This window comes from Tachysurus fulvidraco, chromosome 2 (genome assembly GCF_022655615.1).
Source record: "Tachysurus fulvidraco isolate hzauxx_2018 chromosome 2, HZAU_PFXX_2.0, whole genome shotgun sequence".
NCBI lineage: Eukaryota > Metazoa > Chordata > Actinopteri > Siluriformes > Bagridae > Tachysurus > Tachysurus fulvidraco.
Window position 1 is genome coordinate 30,900,621 of NC_062519.1, and position 19,157 is coordinate 30,919,777.

At 38.6% G+C, this 19,157-nt stretch overlaps 1 protein-coding gene across 1 annotated transcript; it reads right to left on the reverse strand.

Moving 5' to 3' along the window:
- Window positions 1-3,085: 3,085 nt before the first annotated feature.
- gipc3 (GIPC PDZ domain containing family, member 3) lies at window positions 3,086-13,187 on the reverse strand. The gene is made up of 6 exons (XM_027159573.2): window positions 12,883-13,187; window positions 10,944-11,129; window positions 10,217-10,397; window positions 5,423-5,532; window positions 5,251-5,332; window positions 3,086-3,703 (listed from the first exon to the last, which is right to left on the reverse strand). Exons 1-6 carry the CDS (start codon window positions 13,171-13,173, stop codon window positions 3,552-3,554), a joined length of 1,002 nt encoding a protein of 333 aa, XP_027015374.2. The 5' UTR covers window positions 13,174-13,187; the 3' UTR covers window positions 3,086-3,551.
- Between the last annotated feature and the right edge of the window lie 5,970 nt (window positions 13,188-19,157).

The window sequence follows — 19,157 nt, forward strand, 5'->3', positions numbered from 1 at the left end:
ATGCAGTGCTCTCTCTTCGTGGCGCAACAGCCCACTCTCTACCTGACCGAAGCCAGCCTTATCACGTTCGTCTGCACCCTCCTCACCGGCAAGGCACTGGAGTGGGCCACCGCGGTATGGAGAGAGGACGGTACCGCGTTTCCCACCTTTGAGCACTTCCTCGCTCATTTTCGTGCCGTCTTTGATCACTCCACTACTGGAGAGAGCGCAGAGAAGCATCTGCTGGCCATAACCCAGGGAGATCGCACTGCTGCAGACTACGCGCTGGCGTTCCGCACCCTCACCGCGGAAGCAGGCTGGGAGGAGAGACCCCTCAGGTTGATATACCATAAGGGCTTCAACCCGGACCTACAGGCCGAGCTGCCGGGACGAGGGGAGGTGCCTTTCCGAGTTTATGGAGCTCTCCATTCAGATCGATAACCTGATGAGAACCCGTTGATCCCCCGTACGCGCCTTCCATCCTGAGAGCACCGAGCCCATGCAGCTGGATTACACTCACCTCACCCCCGAGGAGAGAACACAATGCATCCTCCGCCAACTCTTCCTATACTGCTGCAAATCCGGGCACATGCTGTCGGCCTGTCCCACCAGGCCACACAGCAAGCGGAACACTCCAGTGAGTCTAAACCTCTTCACTCCCCGATCACTGAACTGTGCCCAAGTTAATGTGTGTTTGGAGGTACGGGGGGAAAAGATTAAACTGGCATCACTCATCGACTCAGGCGCTGCTGGGAACTTTATGTCAGGGGAGTTTGCCAAGGCCAACGACATGCCAGTAACCGAATGTGCTTCTCCATTGGCAGTGGAGGCGATAGATGGCTGGCCCCTTGGAGAGGGAAGCATCAAGTTCGTCACTCGGGACCTCCAGCTACAGGTGGGGTCCCATCATCATGAAGCCATCCACTTCCACATCATCCACTCTCCTCATCACTCAATAATCCTGGGACTGCCATGGCTCAAGCTACACAACCCGGTCATCTCTTGGTCGGAACCGCGGATTTCGAGGTGGAGTAAGAAGTGCGCACAACACGTCCGGCCGGCAAATGGGCCACTCCAACTCAACACCACAGCCACTGCGCCTCCCGCCACCGACATGCCCGGGCCATCCGACGGAATACCTGGACCTCATTCAGCAAGGCCAAGGCCACCGAGCTGCCGCCACACCGACCGTACGACTGTGCCATCGACCTCCTAGACTTATGCAGCACATATAACCTCATCCGCATCAGAGAGGGAGATGAATGGAAAACCGCCTTTTTAACCCAATCCGGCCACTATGAATAATTGGTCATGCCGTTCGGCATTTCTAACAGTCCAGCAGTGTTCCAGTCCTTCGTCAGTGATGTGTTTCGAGACATGCCGCTGGGTAATCATTTACATTGACGACATCTTAATCTACTCTGAAAACCATGGCGGACCAGGTGTGTACGAGTCATACTGAAGCACCTGATCCAGCACCGACTCTACTCCAAGGTGGAGAAGTGCGAGTTTCACCAGACGTTGACAGTCTTCCTGGGCTACATCATTTTGGCAGAGGGGGTGGCCATGGACGACTCGAAGGTGCAGGCAGTACTACAGTGGCCGCAGCCGCAAACCATAAAGGAGCTGCAGTGCTTCCTGGGGTTCGCAAACTTCTACCGCTGTTTTACCCGCGGATTCAGCACCAGCCCGTCTCTCATGGTCAGCAGAAGCGGTCACAACCTTTCAATGTCTGAAGGAAAGTTTCACCTCGGCGCCCATCCTTCATCATCCAGAAAAACCCGATTGTTTATAGTCGAGGTGGATGCCTCCAGCACGGGAATCGGAGCCGTCCTGTCCCAGCACCAAGGCCCAGTGAACAAAATGTTTCCGTGTGCGTACTTCTCACGGAAGCTGTCACCCACGGAGCGCAACTACGACGTCGGGGACCGCAAGTGAAATCGTTACACCTGCATCATTCTTATAGTACCATAGATGAGAACCTGTGATATACTGCATTGTTCAGTATTTATCATTTTTAATAGCATTTAATAGATGTGACATCTTAGACTCCCATCTATATGATTTTTTTGATGCATTGACTTTTATTATGCGGAAGAGTCACACAGTCAAACAGTGATGTGATCAAACTTTTCTACTCCAATTCTGAGAAATGTGAAAGAATATCATATGACATTTTGAAAACTGGATTTATTGAAACAGAATCGTTTTATTCCAGATTTCTGTGCAAATTCTGTCATATTGCAGTATTATTATTATTATTATTATTATTATTATTATTATTATTATTATTATTATCTGAACACATTAAAATCTAAACACATTTAAGGATATTTGTTACACCGAACAAATACATCCCTATGCCATTTTGTAGCTCTGTGTTATTTTATGTAGCACCATGGACCTGGAGAAACAAATCTTGGCATAAACCAGTATATTCAAGTCTTTGTCTAACCAGGCATGACTTTTCCTCTTTAAAGCTTGTGCAGTATTCCAGGCTTTTGTGTGCTTGATGAAACCTTACTGCAGTAATTCGTCATATTTCCTATATACACAATACATAAAATATCTGCACCTGAAAAGAAGACCTTTATTTGTAAGCATATGTTATGTAGTATGAGAGACATAATAGGCCAGATACTCAAAATGAAGAGTCATGTCAAATCTTGCAAATTCAGTTCAGCTCCCATGCAGTGGGAAGAATGGTCAGAATGTAACCTTCTTTGCTCCAGAGTTCTAAATCATCACACATCCTGTAGATTTTTCCCATCACTGATCATCAGCTAGTACTATTTCCAGATGAATACCAATAAACAATAACTGAATTTTTGGAACATGTACGTCATGTTATGACTCGTGAAAAGCCATTTAGAGATCATCAGTTCCAACAGGTTTGAAAAGTTTTACAGTGAACTTATGGTGTAGATCAACTTATTAATAAGTATTAAAATATTACATTAATATTTCAGTATAAAATCAAGTTTATATATTGGGCAAATGTAATTGATCCAGGAGATATTAATCTACATTACAGTACATGCCTTTAAATTAGATCATTATGCTTTGGTCATCTCAGTTTTCAATAAACACAGGACAGCAACAGGAATAGTATTTAAGGATGTAAGGGTGAGAACAAGTCTTGTTTTATTATAATTGGTAATTGATTTTAAACATGGTTTAAAGACCCTGATAAAGTAACAATCATTACATTTCTTTATTTATATACTCATTATTATAATCTCATCCCCCAATAACTGGCTCATATATAAGGTCTTATGACATTTTTTTGTTTGTTTGTTTTAATAAATGGGTTAATGACACTGCACACTTCTGGTCTTTGCACTCAGAGATTTGCTGGGGCAGTGTTAGTGCTGCAGCTAAAGTTCAGGACTGAGTTTAATAATAAACATAAGAAATTGAAGTGATATCTCTTGCTGAATCATGGACAGCCAGTTGCAACCAAGGTTTGCAAAAAAATAATAAAACAGTTACCTCTGTCAGGAGAATACTGTGATAATACCAAAGTCTCAATGAAAGAATACTGGGAAATACAGCCAAGTTGAAGAACTGCTCTAAACTCTGCCATTTTTTACATCCCCTAGAGCTCCCCAGATGTCAAACAGAAAAACATCAGGGAAGGCAAAATCCCCCAGAACAGAGTCAAGAGCCTCCGCGAAATCGCCTGGATTTTGCTTGTCTTTGGCGGCTTCAACAATTGTGGTTGCTACAAAAAAAAAAAAGCAAAGTTTATCTGTTTTAGAATCATAACATGACATTGTATTTTTCTGGAACAAAATGTTATGTTTTCTGAAAGGTACATTAAGCTTAAACGTAGGTAAAATAATTTCAGTTTACAGCTTTGTGTCACAAAAGCATCTGCACTGTATTAGACTGCATGTTTCTATGAGATGTGTGTGATATTGCATTACTTTTTGTCCTCTAGTTCTATTGTTCAGTGTCTAAAGAATTGCAAATAACAAAGATTCTTACACATGCTTCACAGTGTTTGTGCAATAAGATACCATTGAGGGCCTGGTTAAACTCAGAAGAAACTTATCCCACTTTAAAATTAGTTTTCTGAGAATGCTCCTTATTAGACCAAGATTGTGACTTCAGATTTATTGAGAAATACTGTGGAACACAGTGAAATCTGTCCCAACCTCTGAGATCATGACAGCCGCTGTTAAAAGGACGTTAATAGTAGCAATTGTAAACATGAGCCGTGCTTAATGACTAATGAAGACTGTACTGCAAAATGCCACAGCTATATTCCTTGTTATGATTGGAAATGTTTAGACATCTGCTAGTTCTTAAAATAAACTGTTTCATATGGACCACTTCTGGTGAAATCCCTACAATTGTACATCTCATTCTATAATGTACAATAACTAGATAAAATAGATGATTTAGTAATTATAAGAGCTCAACTCCATACGTTTTCCACTATACATTCTCTGAAACTCACACTCACACACCAATCACACACAACAGACAATTCAGAGATGCCAATCAGCATAAAATACATGTTGTTGGACTGGGGAGAAAACTAGAAGAACCCAGAACCCAGAAGAGACCCCTGAAGCACAGAGAAAGCATGCAAACTCCACACACATTAGATGGGAACTGAACCACCAAACTTGGCGGTACGTATAAGGTAAACATGTTCATTACTAAGCCACCATGTCCACAAGTGAAAACTGAAGACAAATTCTATTTTTCATTGCTTCATTTTTGGAACTATTACAGTGAACTAACACCATATTAATAAACACTAGAAACACTACACTACAGTTATTATTACTGTATATCATCTATTTAATCTTGTTCTTGTAAATTATAGAATCGAGATCACCAGAAAAACTATCACCAGCAGTTTAGTAGAAAATATGTTGTATAAATTGCAGAAACCACAAATGTTGCTGGGTTGTAACCTGATTATTGTACTACACATTTTCTAAACTTTTTATGGATATGACTTTAAAAGTCCTTTAGAAATTCAGTCAAGTAACTCATGTCCGCTTGCTGGGTAATTCTAGCAGGAAAGTTAAGTCACTGGGACTACAGTCTCCTCTGGATGTCACATTAGCCTTCTGAAAACATGCTAAAACTTTAGTCTCTCTGGAATATGTTGGATGAAATCATCTGACTATCTAACTCTGGAATGTGTTTTTTATTTATTAATAATGCTCTGAGGCTTGAGTCACACAGGATCAGCTCCTTTAGGAAATCTTTACACAGAATATGACCTTTTTAAGCAAAATCACATCTCACCAAGTTCAGGATCCCGAATACCCATGTAGCTCTCCAGAAGGTCATCAACCTTCTTAATGGCCTTCTCTTCAAACTCACTGGGCTGATGGGAAGTGGAAGAGATATGTGAGAGGAATGACAAATGGCTTTCAGAGTATTTTCACATCACTAGGAATCCCGATCAGTAATTTACCACTTCCTGAACAGTTGCTGTTCCTTTTGAGCGCAGACGGAGAGTTTCTTTCCCACTGACCATTTTGCCCTCACTGGATTTGGGCGCTCGTGTCCTTTGACCAATCATGTCTCGATGGAGATGCACAAACAGACTTGGATCAAATTTCTATGCAATTCTAAGTTTTCTCAAGTATAAAGGAATACAGAATTAACTGATGAACTATTCATACTTATGAGTTAGAATATTACCACATACTCCTTGATCAATAGTTCAAATGCATCATAATGCATTTGTAATAATAATTAAGATAAATCTAAATAAATCATTCTGACATGAAATTCGTGTAATTATATGCTACTCAGAAAATAACAAATTTCTTCACTGGGTTTTTTCACTGGGCCGTTAAGCCACAATTACACAATGCTGTAAAATGTACACAGCCTAATTAAGGACATTTTCATGGTTCAGCTTTCACGTGTGTTTTTATAGCATCTGAAAATATGTGTTTTGTTGTAGTAAATTCTTGATGTAGAACTATGGGCATCACAAGCAACTATATTACTCCTAATTTCTTTTTCTGGAATCGTATATAATTATATATATTTTCTTTTCTTTTTTTAAAAATAACCAACAACCCAAATCTATTGATTCAGTGTTCCACTTTTTCACTTGTTACTCAGTGTTTAACATTCAGTGTTACAACATGGCTACAGAATTCACCTCTGATTGCCTTGCTAATAAAGAATGTTTTCTTAAATTTAATGTAGATTCGATCACAGATCAATATTAGTGCTTCTGATACTGTGTAACTATGGCGACAGACATAAACAAAAATTGTTGTTGGTCTTTTGGCTGCTCAATGTTAGGGGATCACCACAGCAGATCACGTGGTCCACATATTAGATTTATTAGCGTATTACATATTACATATACATATTAGCGCAGGTTTTACATCGGATGTCCTTCCTGACACAACCCTCCCAATTAGTCTGTGCTAGGAACTGGCATTGAGAGTTAAATCTAGGAGTGGCTGGGTAAGCTCCTTGCCTGGAAATCCTGCTGCTGGACCCCCAGGAGGCTGCTAAATAAACACTTTACACTTGCTCATTTTACCCAACTGGTTAACAGTTTTCTACAATTAAGCAACACTGTCAAACTACGGAATGTCACCAGCCAGTCAGAGGAAAGCCCTCTTCTACAAACATGAGCTCACAGCCACAGTTAGCAAGGGTCGCTGTGAGAGAGAGATGAGAGAGATTTTGCGATCACTCTCACCCTGAGGGCTCAGGAAAATAGCATTGTCAGGATTTACACTTATCCCAGATATCCCAGCTGAACACTTCTCTACTGCCCCACTCAGGAACCTATACAGAGAGATTTACAGTGAAACTAAAAAAAAATAAATGCTCTACTGAATTCTGTGTTTATGACATCTAAGGGGGTTACATCTAGTATCTCACACAAAATTAGGGCAGTTGAGAGTGCTTTTTTAAAAAAAAACTTCCAAGACTCCTTATGTGTATAAGGCTTTTGCTCAATGACTGAAGTGAACTCTGTCAATCTTTGTGACTAATAAACAATGTAATGTCTGGTAGGAAACAATGCTGTTTGGTTTAGTATTTTCTCTGTTAAGCCTCCTGAGAAACCCTTAAAACCACTAACGATCACATTAATATTACCAAATCTTGAAGAAATTGAAAAAGCACTTCATATTGAGATGTTATTTGCCTTTGTTAATGTTGTGAGGAACCTATAAGGCCTGTCTCTCTCATTATCAGCCTCTTTAAGGCTTTTAGAGGGGAGCTGACAAAACCACAAGCCCAACTCTTAAACCAGGGAGATACCACAGCCCTCTGCATTCCATGATTGCTAATATATTAATCAATATTTGCTAATATTAATAGATTAATATATTATATTCATTAAAGTGCTTCAGCTTGTTTTAGTATTAGTGCAACTATCTGAGCAGAACCATATAAAATCCATTTTTTTCCCCATCTGGCTTAGCTGTGCTTGCTCTTCTCACTGTAAGATGCTCTTTGTGCATGAGAGAGTGTAATTACATGCATTGTGCCCATGAATGGTAATCCATCATTTTCAAGCATTCTATTAGCTAATGGTATAATGATAATCAAAGGCTCTTCAATTAGTAACAGTAATTTTCTGTGAGAGAGGGAGCAAGGGGAACAGGCATAGTCATTTTCACCGTATGCATATTAACACTAATTCTGCATTTGCTTCACTGCTGCATGATTTTACTGCCAAGAGAAATTAGAGCTGTTCCATCTCAATAGCATTACTGTCTTTAACCCCTGAAATTATAAATGGCCAGATCATAATCATTACTGACTGCTCTTGAACACTTTATGTATCAATATAATTAAAGTAAGGTGCGATTAAAAGCTTATTATCTCACAATTGAGCTAGAAAGATAACGTAACTCCAGCTTAGTATTTTAGAGAGAGCACATTACAATTAGACTGCATTTAGCCATTGTAAGTTTTTTTAACATGTATTTTACCATTCACAAAAGCATGCTAACCTATCTCAGTCAAGATTATCTCATTTATGTGAGGTTTCTTTATTGATAGGCTGCATTTTCAGATTTTAAGCATAGAATTAGAAATAAACAAAATGTGGTTAAGTAGCATTCATGCTAATTGCATAAAAACATTAACAATATTTTTTAAATGATTTGCTTTCATTTTTATTAATAATTGATTTTAAACCTAAAATTTGGGTCATATTGTTGGACATTTAAATTGATTTCATTATCTGTCTATCTTGCGGATTTTAAAACTCTACACATCCCTGGATGCAGGTTATTGTGATGTAAACAAATGAAAGATAAATCATCTCAGATCTTTTCCCACCATTAATGCGATACAGGAACCAACAAAACCAACAAAAATGAAAGGCAAATGGAAACATTTTATGGAGAAAAAAATAAATGAATTTACATTAACCTGGTTGCATACCCTATAATTAATACTTTGTAACCATGCACTTTGCTTGTAATGCTGCACTCTTCATAATGGACTACCAACTTAACCAAAACATTCCCCAGACCTGTCATAATGCTTTTAGTAAATGTTCTGCAATCTCTTTGTAGAACAAAGCTTTAGCAGTCAGATGTTTTCACTGAAAATATTTGTATTTATTTTTCAATTAAATTTTGTTGGTTGCTATGTAACATTGATATGGGAAAAATCTGATATGATGTATCTTGGTTTGCTCAATAACAGGATGTTAATTAATTTACCTTCCTTTAGAAATGACCTTCCTTTTCCTTCTTCCTTTGTAAAATACAGTGTAATGCCATTTGCAGGAAATATCCCTCAAAAATTATTTGTCAAGCTCCCATTTAGGTTCAAATCACAAAGGACTGCAGACAACACAATACTTAACTCTGTGTACGTGAGGGACGCAAGTGTTAGTTTCCTCTCTGGCCCACTTAAAGGTAAGTTTTTACATTGTATGGGCACACCATAATGTGTAGTTTTCTTTCTGTAACTTTTAATTGTAAGTTTTAAGTGTGTCTATTCCTTTGGCCGGTGTGTGTGGGAAAGTTTTTATATCAATTCCAGGAATGTTTGACCCTTTTGACCTTGCAAGTGACATTTAGATTTTACAAAACTAAAAGAACCAACAGGATACCTTTTGGTTTGATAAGTTAGGGTTAACTTGCTGTATTTGTAGCTCAGGGGTAATTAGATGCATTAATTAATTGCATTAATAATTAACTATAAGGACAAAAGGATGCATGTGTGTCGAAACATGGATTTTGTGCTAGTACAGAATCTGACCACATGGGGTTAGTACTTGTGAGACTATATGCGTCTCTAGAGAAAATGAAAGGATTATGAACTTTGCTCGTTATTTATTTATTTGTTTGTTTGTTTGTTTTATTCCGCCTGTAACAATAACCTAACTGAGAATATTTTAAATTGGATCAGGATTATTTTTTTTTTATTAATTACATTAATTTAGTTATTTTACTTTATTTTATTTTACATTTACAGCATTTATCAGAAGCCCTTATCCAAAGCGACTTACATTTTATCTCATTTTTATACAACTTAGCAATTGAGGGTTAAGGGCTTTGCTCAGGGGCCCAGCAGTGACAGCTTGGTAGACGTAGGAATCTAACTCATAACCTTACAATTGGTAGCCCAACACCTTAACCACTAGGCTACCACATCCCCCTGTTTTAAGTTATGTGAACAGCTATCTGTTTGTCTGCTATCATTCAGTCCACCTATATGTCTGTCCTTCTATTTGTTTGTCTCTCCTCCATCCATCCACCTATCTATCTGTTTGTCCTCCATCAATCCTGTCTGTCTGCCTCTTCATTATCTGCTAGTACAGAATATGACCACATGGGAGCAGTGTTTCTCCACCTGCAAACGGATTGGCGCTGAAACTTTGCGTCTCTAGAGAAAATGATTTGGTACTTTATGGATTATATATGTAATTTTGTCATTACATTATTTATTTATTTACTTACTTTTTTTCAGCCTGTAGCAATAATAGTCCTTACTATTTGGGAATATTTTAAATTGGAGCAGGATTATTTTTTTAATTAACTAAATTATTACTATTTAATTAATTTTATTAATAATTATTTTTATTATCTAACTAAAAGATTTATTAAAAAAGAAAAAATGGAAAAGAGTCATGTTTGTTAATAAGTAAAAGCATGGGACTGAATGATAAGAGTAGTGCAACATGGTTATGATGATCACACACACAGGCAAACATACACACACTTGGAGGTAACAGTGACGATACACAGAGGAGATGATGACTCACCGAATGCTTTCTTAGGTCCCACCAGCCTGAGAGTGAATGGCTCTCCTCTCAGCTGCTCCTTCAGCATCTTTGCCACTTCATAATGACGGCATCCCACAATGCTCTGGTCATTGATGGCCTCGATGTGATCACCCACACACACGTTTTTCAGCCGGTCGATAGTGCTGCCCTCTTTTATCCTCTGTCAGGAAAAGCAAGGTTAAATAACTGGACAAAGTCTAATATCTCTCTGTCTGTCTTGCTGGGTGGCTGTCTATCTGTCTGTCCATTTGTCTGTTTGTCGCTACCATTCCAGCTGTCTATATGCCTGTCCTCCTGTCTCTCCTTCCATTTGTTTGTCTCTTTTGCTCTGCCTCTTCCATCCTTCTTAAAATTAACTATTTGTCTGTCTGTCTGTCTGTCTGTCTGTCTGTCTGTCTGTCTGTCTGTCTGTCTGTCTACGTATCTGTATGTGCATCTGTCCTGATATCTGACTGGCTGCTGCTCTACATTCATTCACCTATCCATCCACTGTCCTTCCACCTAATTTTCTGTCTCATATGTATGTCCTTCTATCAGTATGTCCTTCTATCTGTTTGTCTATCTATTAATCTGTCTCACTTTCCTTCATCTATCTACCTAACTCCTTACTTAATGAGGTTAGTGGTAGAAGTAGACATGGCCTTCTCTAGTTGCAGTAACACAGAGGTCAATGAAACGGCCTTACAAAGATCTGTGTGTGTGTCACCTTTATGAAAGCATATCCTGCACCGTTATCAGTGATGGTCAGGCCAAGGGCATCTTCCGTTTTAGTGACCTCCACCTCTTTGGTTTCTCCTCGGACATGAGCGAAGATGAAGTCTTCAAGCCCAATCTGCCCTCCCAGCAGCTTCTGCATGTCCACTTTGTGTGAGTTTAAAGTGCAGAAGAGGATCTGGGTAAACAAGTAGAGATAACAGGGAAAGGTGTGAGAGAGAGAGAGAGAGAGAGAGAGAGAGAGAGAGAGAGAGAGAGAGAGAGAGAGAGAGAGAGAGAGACTAGAGCACTTTAGAGAATGCACTGTGTTCACAACCTACCAAAGTACAGTATTCATTATTACTTTATAATGCATACAGTATACTCCAGATATTGAGAGTAATACTTATATATTATGAATTCTGACAGATGATGGCCATAAAATCCTTTTTATTAGTCTTTATCATTATTAAGACAACATTTTATGTAAACATGTTAATCATTACTTATATTGCTGTGTATATTAATGCACATTCCTACATAGTTAATTAAACTATATATATATATATATATATATATATATATATATATATATATATATATATATATATATATATATATATATGTATTTAATATGTAATAAAATGTATTACTTAATAACATTAAAATTCTCATTTATATATTCGTCCAGGATGTTTCTTATACCTGTTTAGACCATAGGCATATACCTAAGTTTTACATGTAATTGTTACATAATTGTTGCTAAGGTAACAATGTATTTACCCAGAGTTGTATGTTGTATCAAAATGGATATTCATTGAATTAGTAAAGCCTTCTGAAAGATGTTGTTTATTTATTGTTTATGTAAGGAGTCTCCAGTGTCACCAGTGTCACAGGCATGTCTCAGGCAAGACAGATGAGGATAGGTTGGTGAGAAAAGGATCAATTCCTATAACCTAAGTGATAACTTGTCTTGCCGATATTCTACAGTTTTAAATGTAACTGTAACCACATAAAAGCATGTATCATTTATAAATACATTTTTGGCAAATTGAGTATAAGAGCAGTATAATAGCAATATAACACTTTGAAGCGTGATCTAACGATACCACCCCTACATATACCATTCACACTTGCAAATATTCATTTAGAAAGCTGCTTTATAGGTTTAGGAAAGGTTTAGAAAGCTGCTTTATAGGTTTACATTTTTTCAAAGTCAGCTTTAATTGACCACTAAGAGCAGGCTCATTGTCAGCTTCAAATGTCCATTACCATTACTTTCCAATAACAGCACAACACCGTTCAACACTGTCTTGTGGCATACATATTCTATGAACACTTGCACATATTTGTGCATGTCCTGAAAACACTCTGGCATGGGTCTAAACAAGATCACATGGACCTGATGGAGATAAATACATTTCCTGGAGTGGAACCTTTAATTATGAGATAGTTATAAAGGTCTTGTAGATAAGATGTCTTTTCAAGGACATGTGCAGTTTATTGTGTTTTTTTAAGTTAACGGGTTTGTTACATAAGTCTGGACATGAATTATATCAATTGTAAAGATAATGTTATGGGCGATACACAGTATTTCTAAAGGGGTCTGTTTTTAGGACTAAATCACTTAGAGACAAATGTACATTATTATTCACATATATTAAAATGACAGCCTGGCTCAATACATTTAGACTAATAATGATTCATTAGGATCTGACCAGATCCCTCAGTAAGTATTCCTGGATTCAATTATTTTCATAGTTTTAAACAAAATAATATCATATAAATTAGAATGATTTCTATTATCATGCTGTTTGACGTATAGACCGTATAAACCCACACTGACATTATTATTGCTGGTAGAAGGCCTGTATTAGTTTTGGTCCATTATGAATAATACCATATTCCATAGAATATCTTGTTTTTCCCATTGCTATGAAATTTTGGCTTACCTCTGAAGGAGAGATGTTGAAAACCTCTGCAATCTTGGCATACAGCTCTTTTACATTGGTGAAGCCGTGAATGCGGCCTGTAGGACTTCCATGAGCAAGCTGAGTGTGAAATATCAGTTTCGGTCTCTGACACTGTGGAGACGGGGGTGAAGTAGGTAATGGTGGTGCAGAGGGCACCGCACTGCTTTCTTCCTCCCCGGTCGAGCTCTTGGAGTCCTGTGTTTGTGGGCTCATGGCGTCTTCGTCCTGCATCACTCCGTCTTCACCCTTTTCCCCAAAGTCCTCCTGCATGCTGTCTAGCTTAAACACACACACACACACAGCTGTACTGTGCTGCATTGGTCTGATGTTGAATTAGTGATGAGGGTAACTAGGTAACAGGAACAGGTGAGTGCTATTGGCTTTGCTAAGGAGAAACCTGACACCACTTTAGCCAAAGGTCTTATTATTGATATAGGAGACGAGAGCAGGACAACAAACTCGCAACAACCAGACAGGCACCTGAAGAAAACCGAGTGTGACCATCGTTATACTTATTTGGCAGATGAGAAGGTGTTTGTGCCTGGAAGAAAGAAGAAAGAGGCAAGGACAAAAGTGCTGGATAGTGAAAAGAAGAAGAAGCACTTTTCAAAATGGACATAATACACAAAGTTTAATGTTATACAAAGATTTAATATAAGTTAACTAATATAATACAATATAAACTAATATAATACAAAAATTCAAGATTAATATTATACTTAAATTTAAATGTGTTTGTATTTATCCCCAATGAGCAAACCTGAGGTGACTGAGGTGACTGTGGCAAGGTAGAGCTCCCTTAGATGGAAGAGGAAGAAACCTCGAGAGGAACCTGACTCAAAAGGGAACCTCATCCTCATCTGGGTGACTTTTAAAGTATCTTTAATGGTTGAATAAAGGGGAAAGTTGCAATTTACTCCAATTCAGCTTCAAAGTGACAATTCCAGTTTTCCTAAATTCAGCTTCAAGGGGTATGTTTCAGTATATTCCAAATCAGCTTCAATTAGTGATCTGAAATTAATTTCCAGTTAGCTTCATGGGTCATCATAAAAAAAATCACTCAAAATAATCGAGGGCCAGTTTTAATTGCATCCAACGCAGCTTTACAGGTTTAGAAAGTGACTTTACAGGTTTACATTTTTCTCCAAATCAACTTTAATGGGCCATTAACAGGTTCGTTATCAGCTTCAAATGTCCATTTCCAATTTCCTCTAATCCAGGTTGAGGTACAAATTTCAGTTACAGTTCATTGAAATACTAATTACCTCTTTTGAGTAACTAACAATGTTTTTAAAAAATTATCATCATTTGAAAGATATGAACCAATTTTCTCTTGATCATGTTTCTGGATGTTGTGCAATCGCAGGGCAGAGCACAAGACAGACAGACTTTTATACATTTATTACATTTACATTTAAATTTACAGGATTTGGCAGACACCTTTATCCAGAGCGATGTACAAAAGTGCTTGTCTCTATCATTAAAGGCATGAACTCTGGTTCACTAGGCTATAGACCTAAGATACCATGAGCATAAATCACTGTTCAAAGTTTTATTTTTTTATTTTTTTAAATAATACACCCATACAACCAACAGGGAAGAAACTGCTAGTTGAAATGTTTCATGAATAAGTGGTGTCAGAACAGAAAAGAGTCTTGTTGTATACTTACCTCTTACCCGGAGAGATGGTGGGACCAGTCGAGCAGTGCTGGTAGCTCTGAGGGTGCGAGGTGCAGTGCAAGTAGAGCCGATCCTGACCTCCCTGGGACCCTAAGCAAAATTTTGCTAAGGGGCCCTCCTACCTGACCCGTGAGCCATGTAAACCATTTGCCACACATTCACACTTGACACCTCACTACAAACTCCCTCCTTTTAAAAAAGTTTGCTCCTAGTGAATATGCAATAGCATTCATTCATTCATTCATTCATTTTCTACCGCTTATCTGAACTACCTCGGGTCACGGGGAGCCTGTGCCTATCTCAGGCATCATTGGGCATCAAGGCAGGATACACCCTGGACGGAGTGCCAACCCATCGCAGGGCACACACACACTCTCATTCACTCACGCAATCACACACTAGGGACAATTTTCCAGAGATGCCAATCAACCTACCATGCATGTCTTTGGACCGGGGGAGGAAACCGGAGCACCCGGAGGAAACCCCCGAGGCACGGGGAGAACATGCAAACTCCGCACACACAAGGCGGAGGCGGGAATCGAACCCAGACCCTGGAGGTGTGAGGCGAACGTATGCAATAGCAGATATCAGAAATTGTTTTTACAAGTGTAACATGTAATTCCTAATATCAAAAATATGGTTACTAGAAATCACACTAATATTTACATTTTAAGTATTAAAAACTGAATTCTTGATATCAAAAATCGATATCATGTGAATGTATAAAAGCTAAAATGGCTTGCCATACCGTATCACTGTGTTTTATAGTATGTATGAGAGCAATACTTGATCCCTGATGGTTATTATTTACTGACGGATGTACATTCATTGACCTGGCATTATGCCCCTTCCAATGTAAATCCATTGGTTTCCATATTGCATTGACGTTGTTGTAACCTGGATTGAGAGACTATAAACATTGTCATTTAGGAGTGCTATCACGCTACTTTTTGTCCTGGTCCCCACACAGATGTTACTGCTGGAAAGCGTGCATTTCGTGCACGATTGCACGCGCATATGAACGCATGGTCGCACGCGGCGATCGAGCTACCGTTTATAAACACTGTTGCCCTTGGGCGTATATTCATGCAAATGTTCACACAATAAATTGTTGTATGACAGACAGGCCAAGAGATGCACTGGCAGCACTGCACAGCTAATTTAGATAGTCAGATAGAGACTAGAAACAGAATCACATCAACTTAACTTTACTGTTATTTGCTCTTGCTGACATCAAACTTGAAGAGAACACAAGTTTACCTGATTGCTGTTCTCGTGTTTCACTCTCATGTTGTTTCTTTTTTCTCTTTCCTTGGCCAGATGGAAAGCTCCGCTTCATATGGTCATCTACACAGTAAACATTAACACGCGCTGTAAAATGAGGCAGGGGAGGCAGGGCCTTGCGTAATTTGCGGGGCCCTACGCAACCTGCGTAGAGAGCGTATACGGCCGATCGGCTCTGGGTGCAAGAATTGATGACGTCTTCCAAAAGACAATGGAGGGATTGCAGCAGTGGGGTGGTATGCGAGAACTTAGGCAGGCTGAAAACAAGTTGTGCAGCTGCATTTTGGATCATTTGCAGAGGATGAATTGTGTTCATTGGTAGACCTGCCAGCAGTGAGTTAAAGTAGTCCAGCCTTGAGGTGACGAGACCGAACAAGTACCTAAGCAGCCTGTGTGGACGAAAATGGCCAATTCCTTTTAATGTTGTAGAGAAAAACCGACATGAGCGTGTCACATTAGCAACATGCAAAGAAAAGTACAGTTAATTGTGCGTGTTTACCCCAAGATTGCCTGTGACAGCTTGGCTGATCTAGAAGCATGTAGTTTCTCAGAGACATTCAAAAGGGATGTCTCTGTCGAATGTGCTGCTTTAAAGCCAGACTGCTTTACATTTACAGCATTTGGCAGACGCCCTTATATCCAGAGCGACTTTTATCTTTATATCCAGAGTGACATTATCTCATTTTTATACAACTGAGCAATTGAGGGTTAAGGGCTTTGCCCAGGGGTCCAACAGTGGCAGCTTTGTGGACATGGGATTGAACTCAAAACCTTCCGTTTGGTAGCCCAACACCTTAACCACTATGCTACCACATACCCATGATTATAGACAATGCATTCAAGAATTTTTGAAAGAAAAGAGTGATACTGGTCTGTAGTTATTGATGTTTGATGGATCCAGTGCAGGTTTCATCAGGATGGGAATAACCCTTACTTTCTTGAAGGTATTTGGTACATATTTAATGGCACCCCAGTTGGGACTTCGTAAGGGTTAGCATGATCCATGCAACAAGATGTGTGCAAAAATCCTGTTATACATTTACAGAAAATGGCAATGTGTAAGTGCAGCTGTGTTTCTGTGATATACAGTACTGCAAATATTGAAAAAGAGAAAGGAGGTTTATGAAGTGAATAATGTCCACACATCACAAACCTGTGATTTGTGCGGGTCTTAATGTGTAGTTGGGATGGACATTTTGTCATAGTTAATGATGTTATCATGAACCCAGATGACTCAATTACCTCTTGCAGGTTTACTCTCAAGATTCTCTAGATTTACCAGCCTACAGAATAAGGCAAGAGACACTGCCGCTTGACTTAATTTTGTTTGAAGCTTTGTTGTTATTAATGTCAGCCTTCTCCACAGTAATATATGATGACAAGCAACTGGTGAATGTAATTTCATTTGGATCCAGTCAACCGGATTATCTTAGATTTTATTAGAATGTATGACTTTCACTGTTAATCAGAGCATTGTTAACTGATTTTGTCTAGATGATTTATTAAACTCTTCACCTAATGAATTGATTTTATCTCCTGGTTTGACCCTGAACTGATAGACTCTATCCCTGTGGACTGTATCTTCACCTAGTCAGTGATAAATACATAACAAACAGTGCTATAACAAACTGGGAGTTAATTCAGTGTACACAAATATGCTTTTGCATTATTTTTTAATCAGTTATGTGAATTTAATTAAATTTAATAAAACCTACATCAGTTTGTGTGAGCATGTACAGTATATTGCACATTATGGATATGCAAATAATGGATATTAATTAGTTTAATCTATTATTTAGAAAGATATAACTGATGCCTAGTCATTTAAATGTTGCTTTTTGTCTCTTTTTATCAAAAAACTAAAAGATGTTATCACCCAATTCAAAGAAACCTATTCAAGGTGTGCATTCTTCAAAGCTATCAGGACGGTTATCCAGATAGTATGAAAGAAACCTTGGATAACTCTTTATCGCATTTAATAGCCTTGGACACAACTGTAAAGGACACTGAGCCATATAATATGTCTGTAACTGTAATGCGTAATCAGTGATGACCCTTTACTACAACTCCTAATAAAATTCATACACTGAATAGAAAACACATGCAAAGATGTGATTTTTAGCTTTAGAGATTCATATCAGATGCATGTGGTTGTGACTCTAACACAGGTACACAGAATAAAGCAGTCAGGTCCTGATGGCTTAAGTACGTACCAGATGACATATACTAATTTGCATGTACAAGGAAATAATTTGCCATTCGTAAAACTGGGCATGCTGTGTGCGATTTACATAGAAATGTCTGTCCAAAAACCAGACAGATTACTGTATTTTCAGGACCATGGTAGACCCAAAGCTTTTCCCAGGAACACCGGGTGTGGGATGAAAAGTAGGCAATAGCCTTAAATGCTGTTTTGTTTATTTAACATCCTCTGTAGACTTCATTAGAATATCAGCTTGTCTGTCTTTTTCTTTGTGCTTGTTATCAATATTGTATGTGTCTTACACATGTAAACCTTGAATAAATCAGGGCCAATGTGTGTCCAGCTGCCCTATAAAGCTAAATAAGCAACATTTTGTCCAAAATATCCTAAATGTCCTTAATTGATGTCTTCTGTTTGCTTTGATAATTTTTCCCCTAAAGCTTCAATTGCAAATGCAAAAAACAAATAGACTTATTGTTACTCGCACATACTCAATGCCCAACAGAGTGTTGAGACCACTGAAACACTGCAGAACCACAGCTCAGATTTTCATGTATGCTGTATTCATGTTAGAGCCACTCATGTAGCATGGTTGTTCTTTTTCATGATGCTACAGTGACTCCTCTGTTTTTCTAAACTGACTAGATGTGTCTAATCATTATCACCTTCTCTACCTTCTTGTCCTTGTACATATATTTCATATACACCATGCAAAATTGTGTACTTGTTCTCTCAGTTGTTTGTACAAGCTGTGCACGTAGATGTGCATATACTCTGGCTTGGGAATGCAGGATGTACTCTTGGCTTGTCATTTACTTTGTGATGGATGGGGCAGCTTTACAGAAAGTGAATACTCTGCCACAAAACTAGGCCGTTTCTTTTCAATACATTGGAGGGAAAGTTCAGAGTCAGATCCAGAAATATTGGCACTATGGAGAGGATTATGGACATTTCCTGGTAAGTGAATCATGAAAAAAAAATTCTAATCATGATTTTCTGAAACATAAAGATTTAGGTATATATTGGGCATAATTTATTGTAGTAGTGGCAGTCAGCTTCCACGTCAACATGCTTGCAGTTCTAGTTC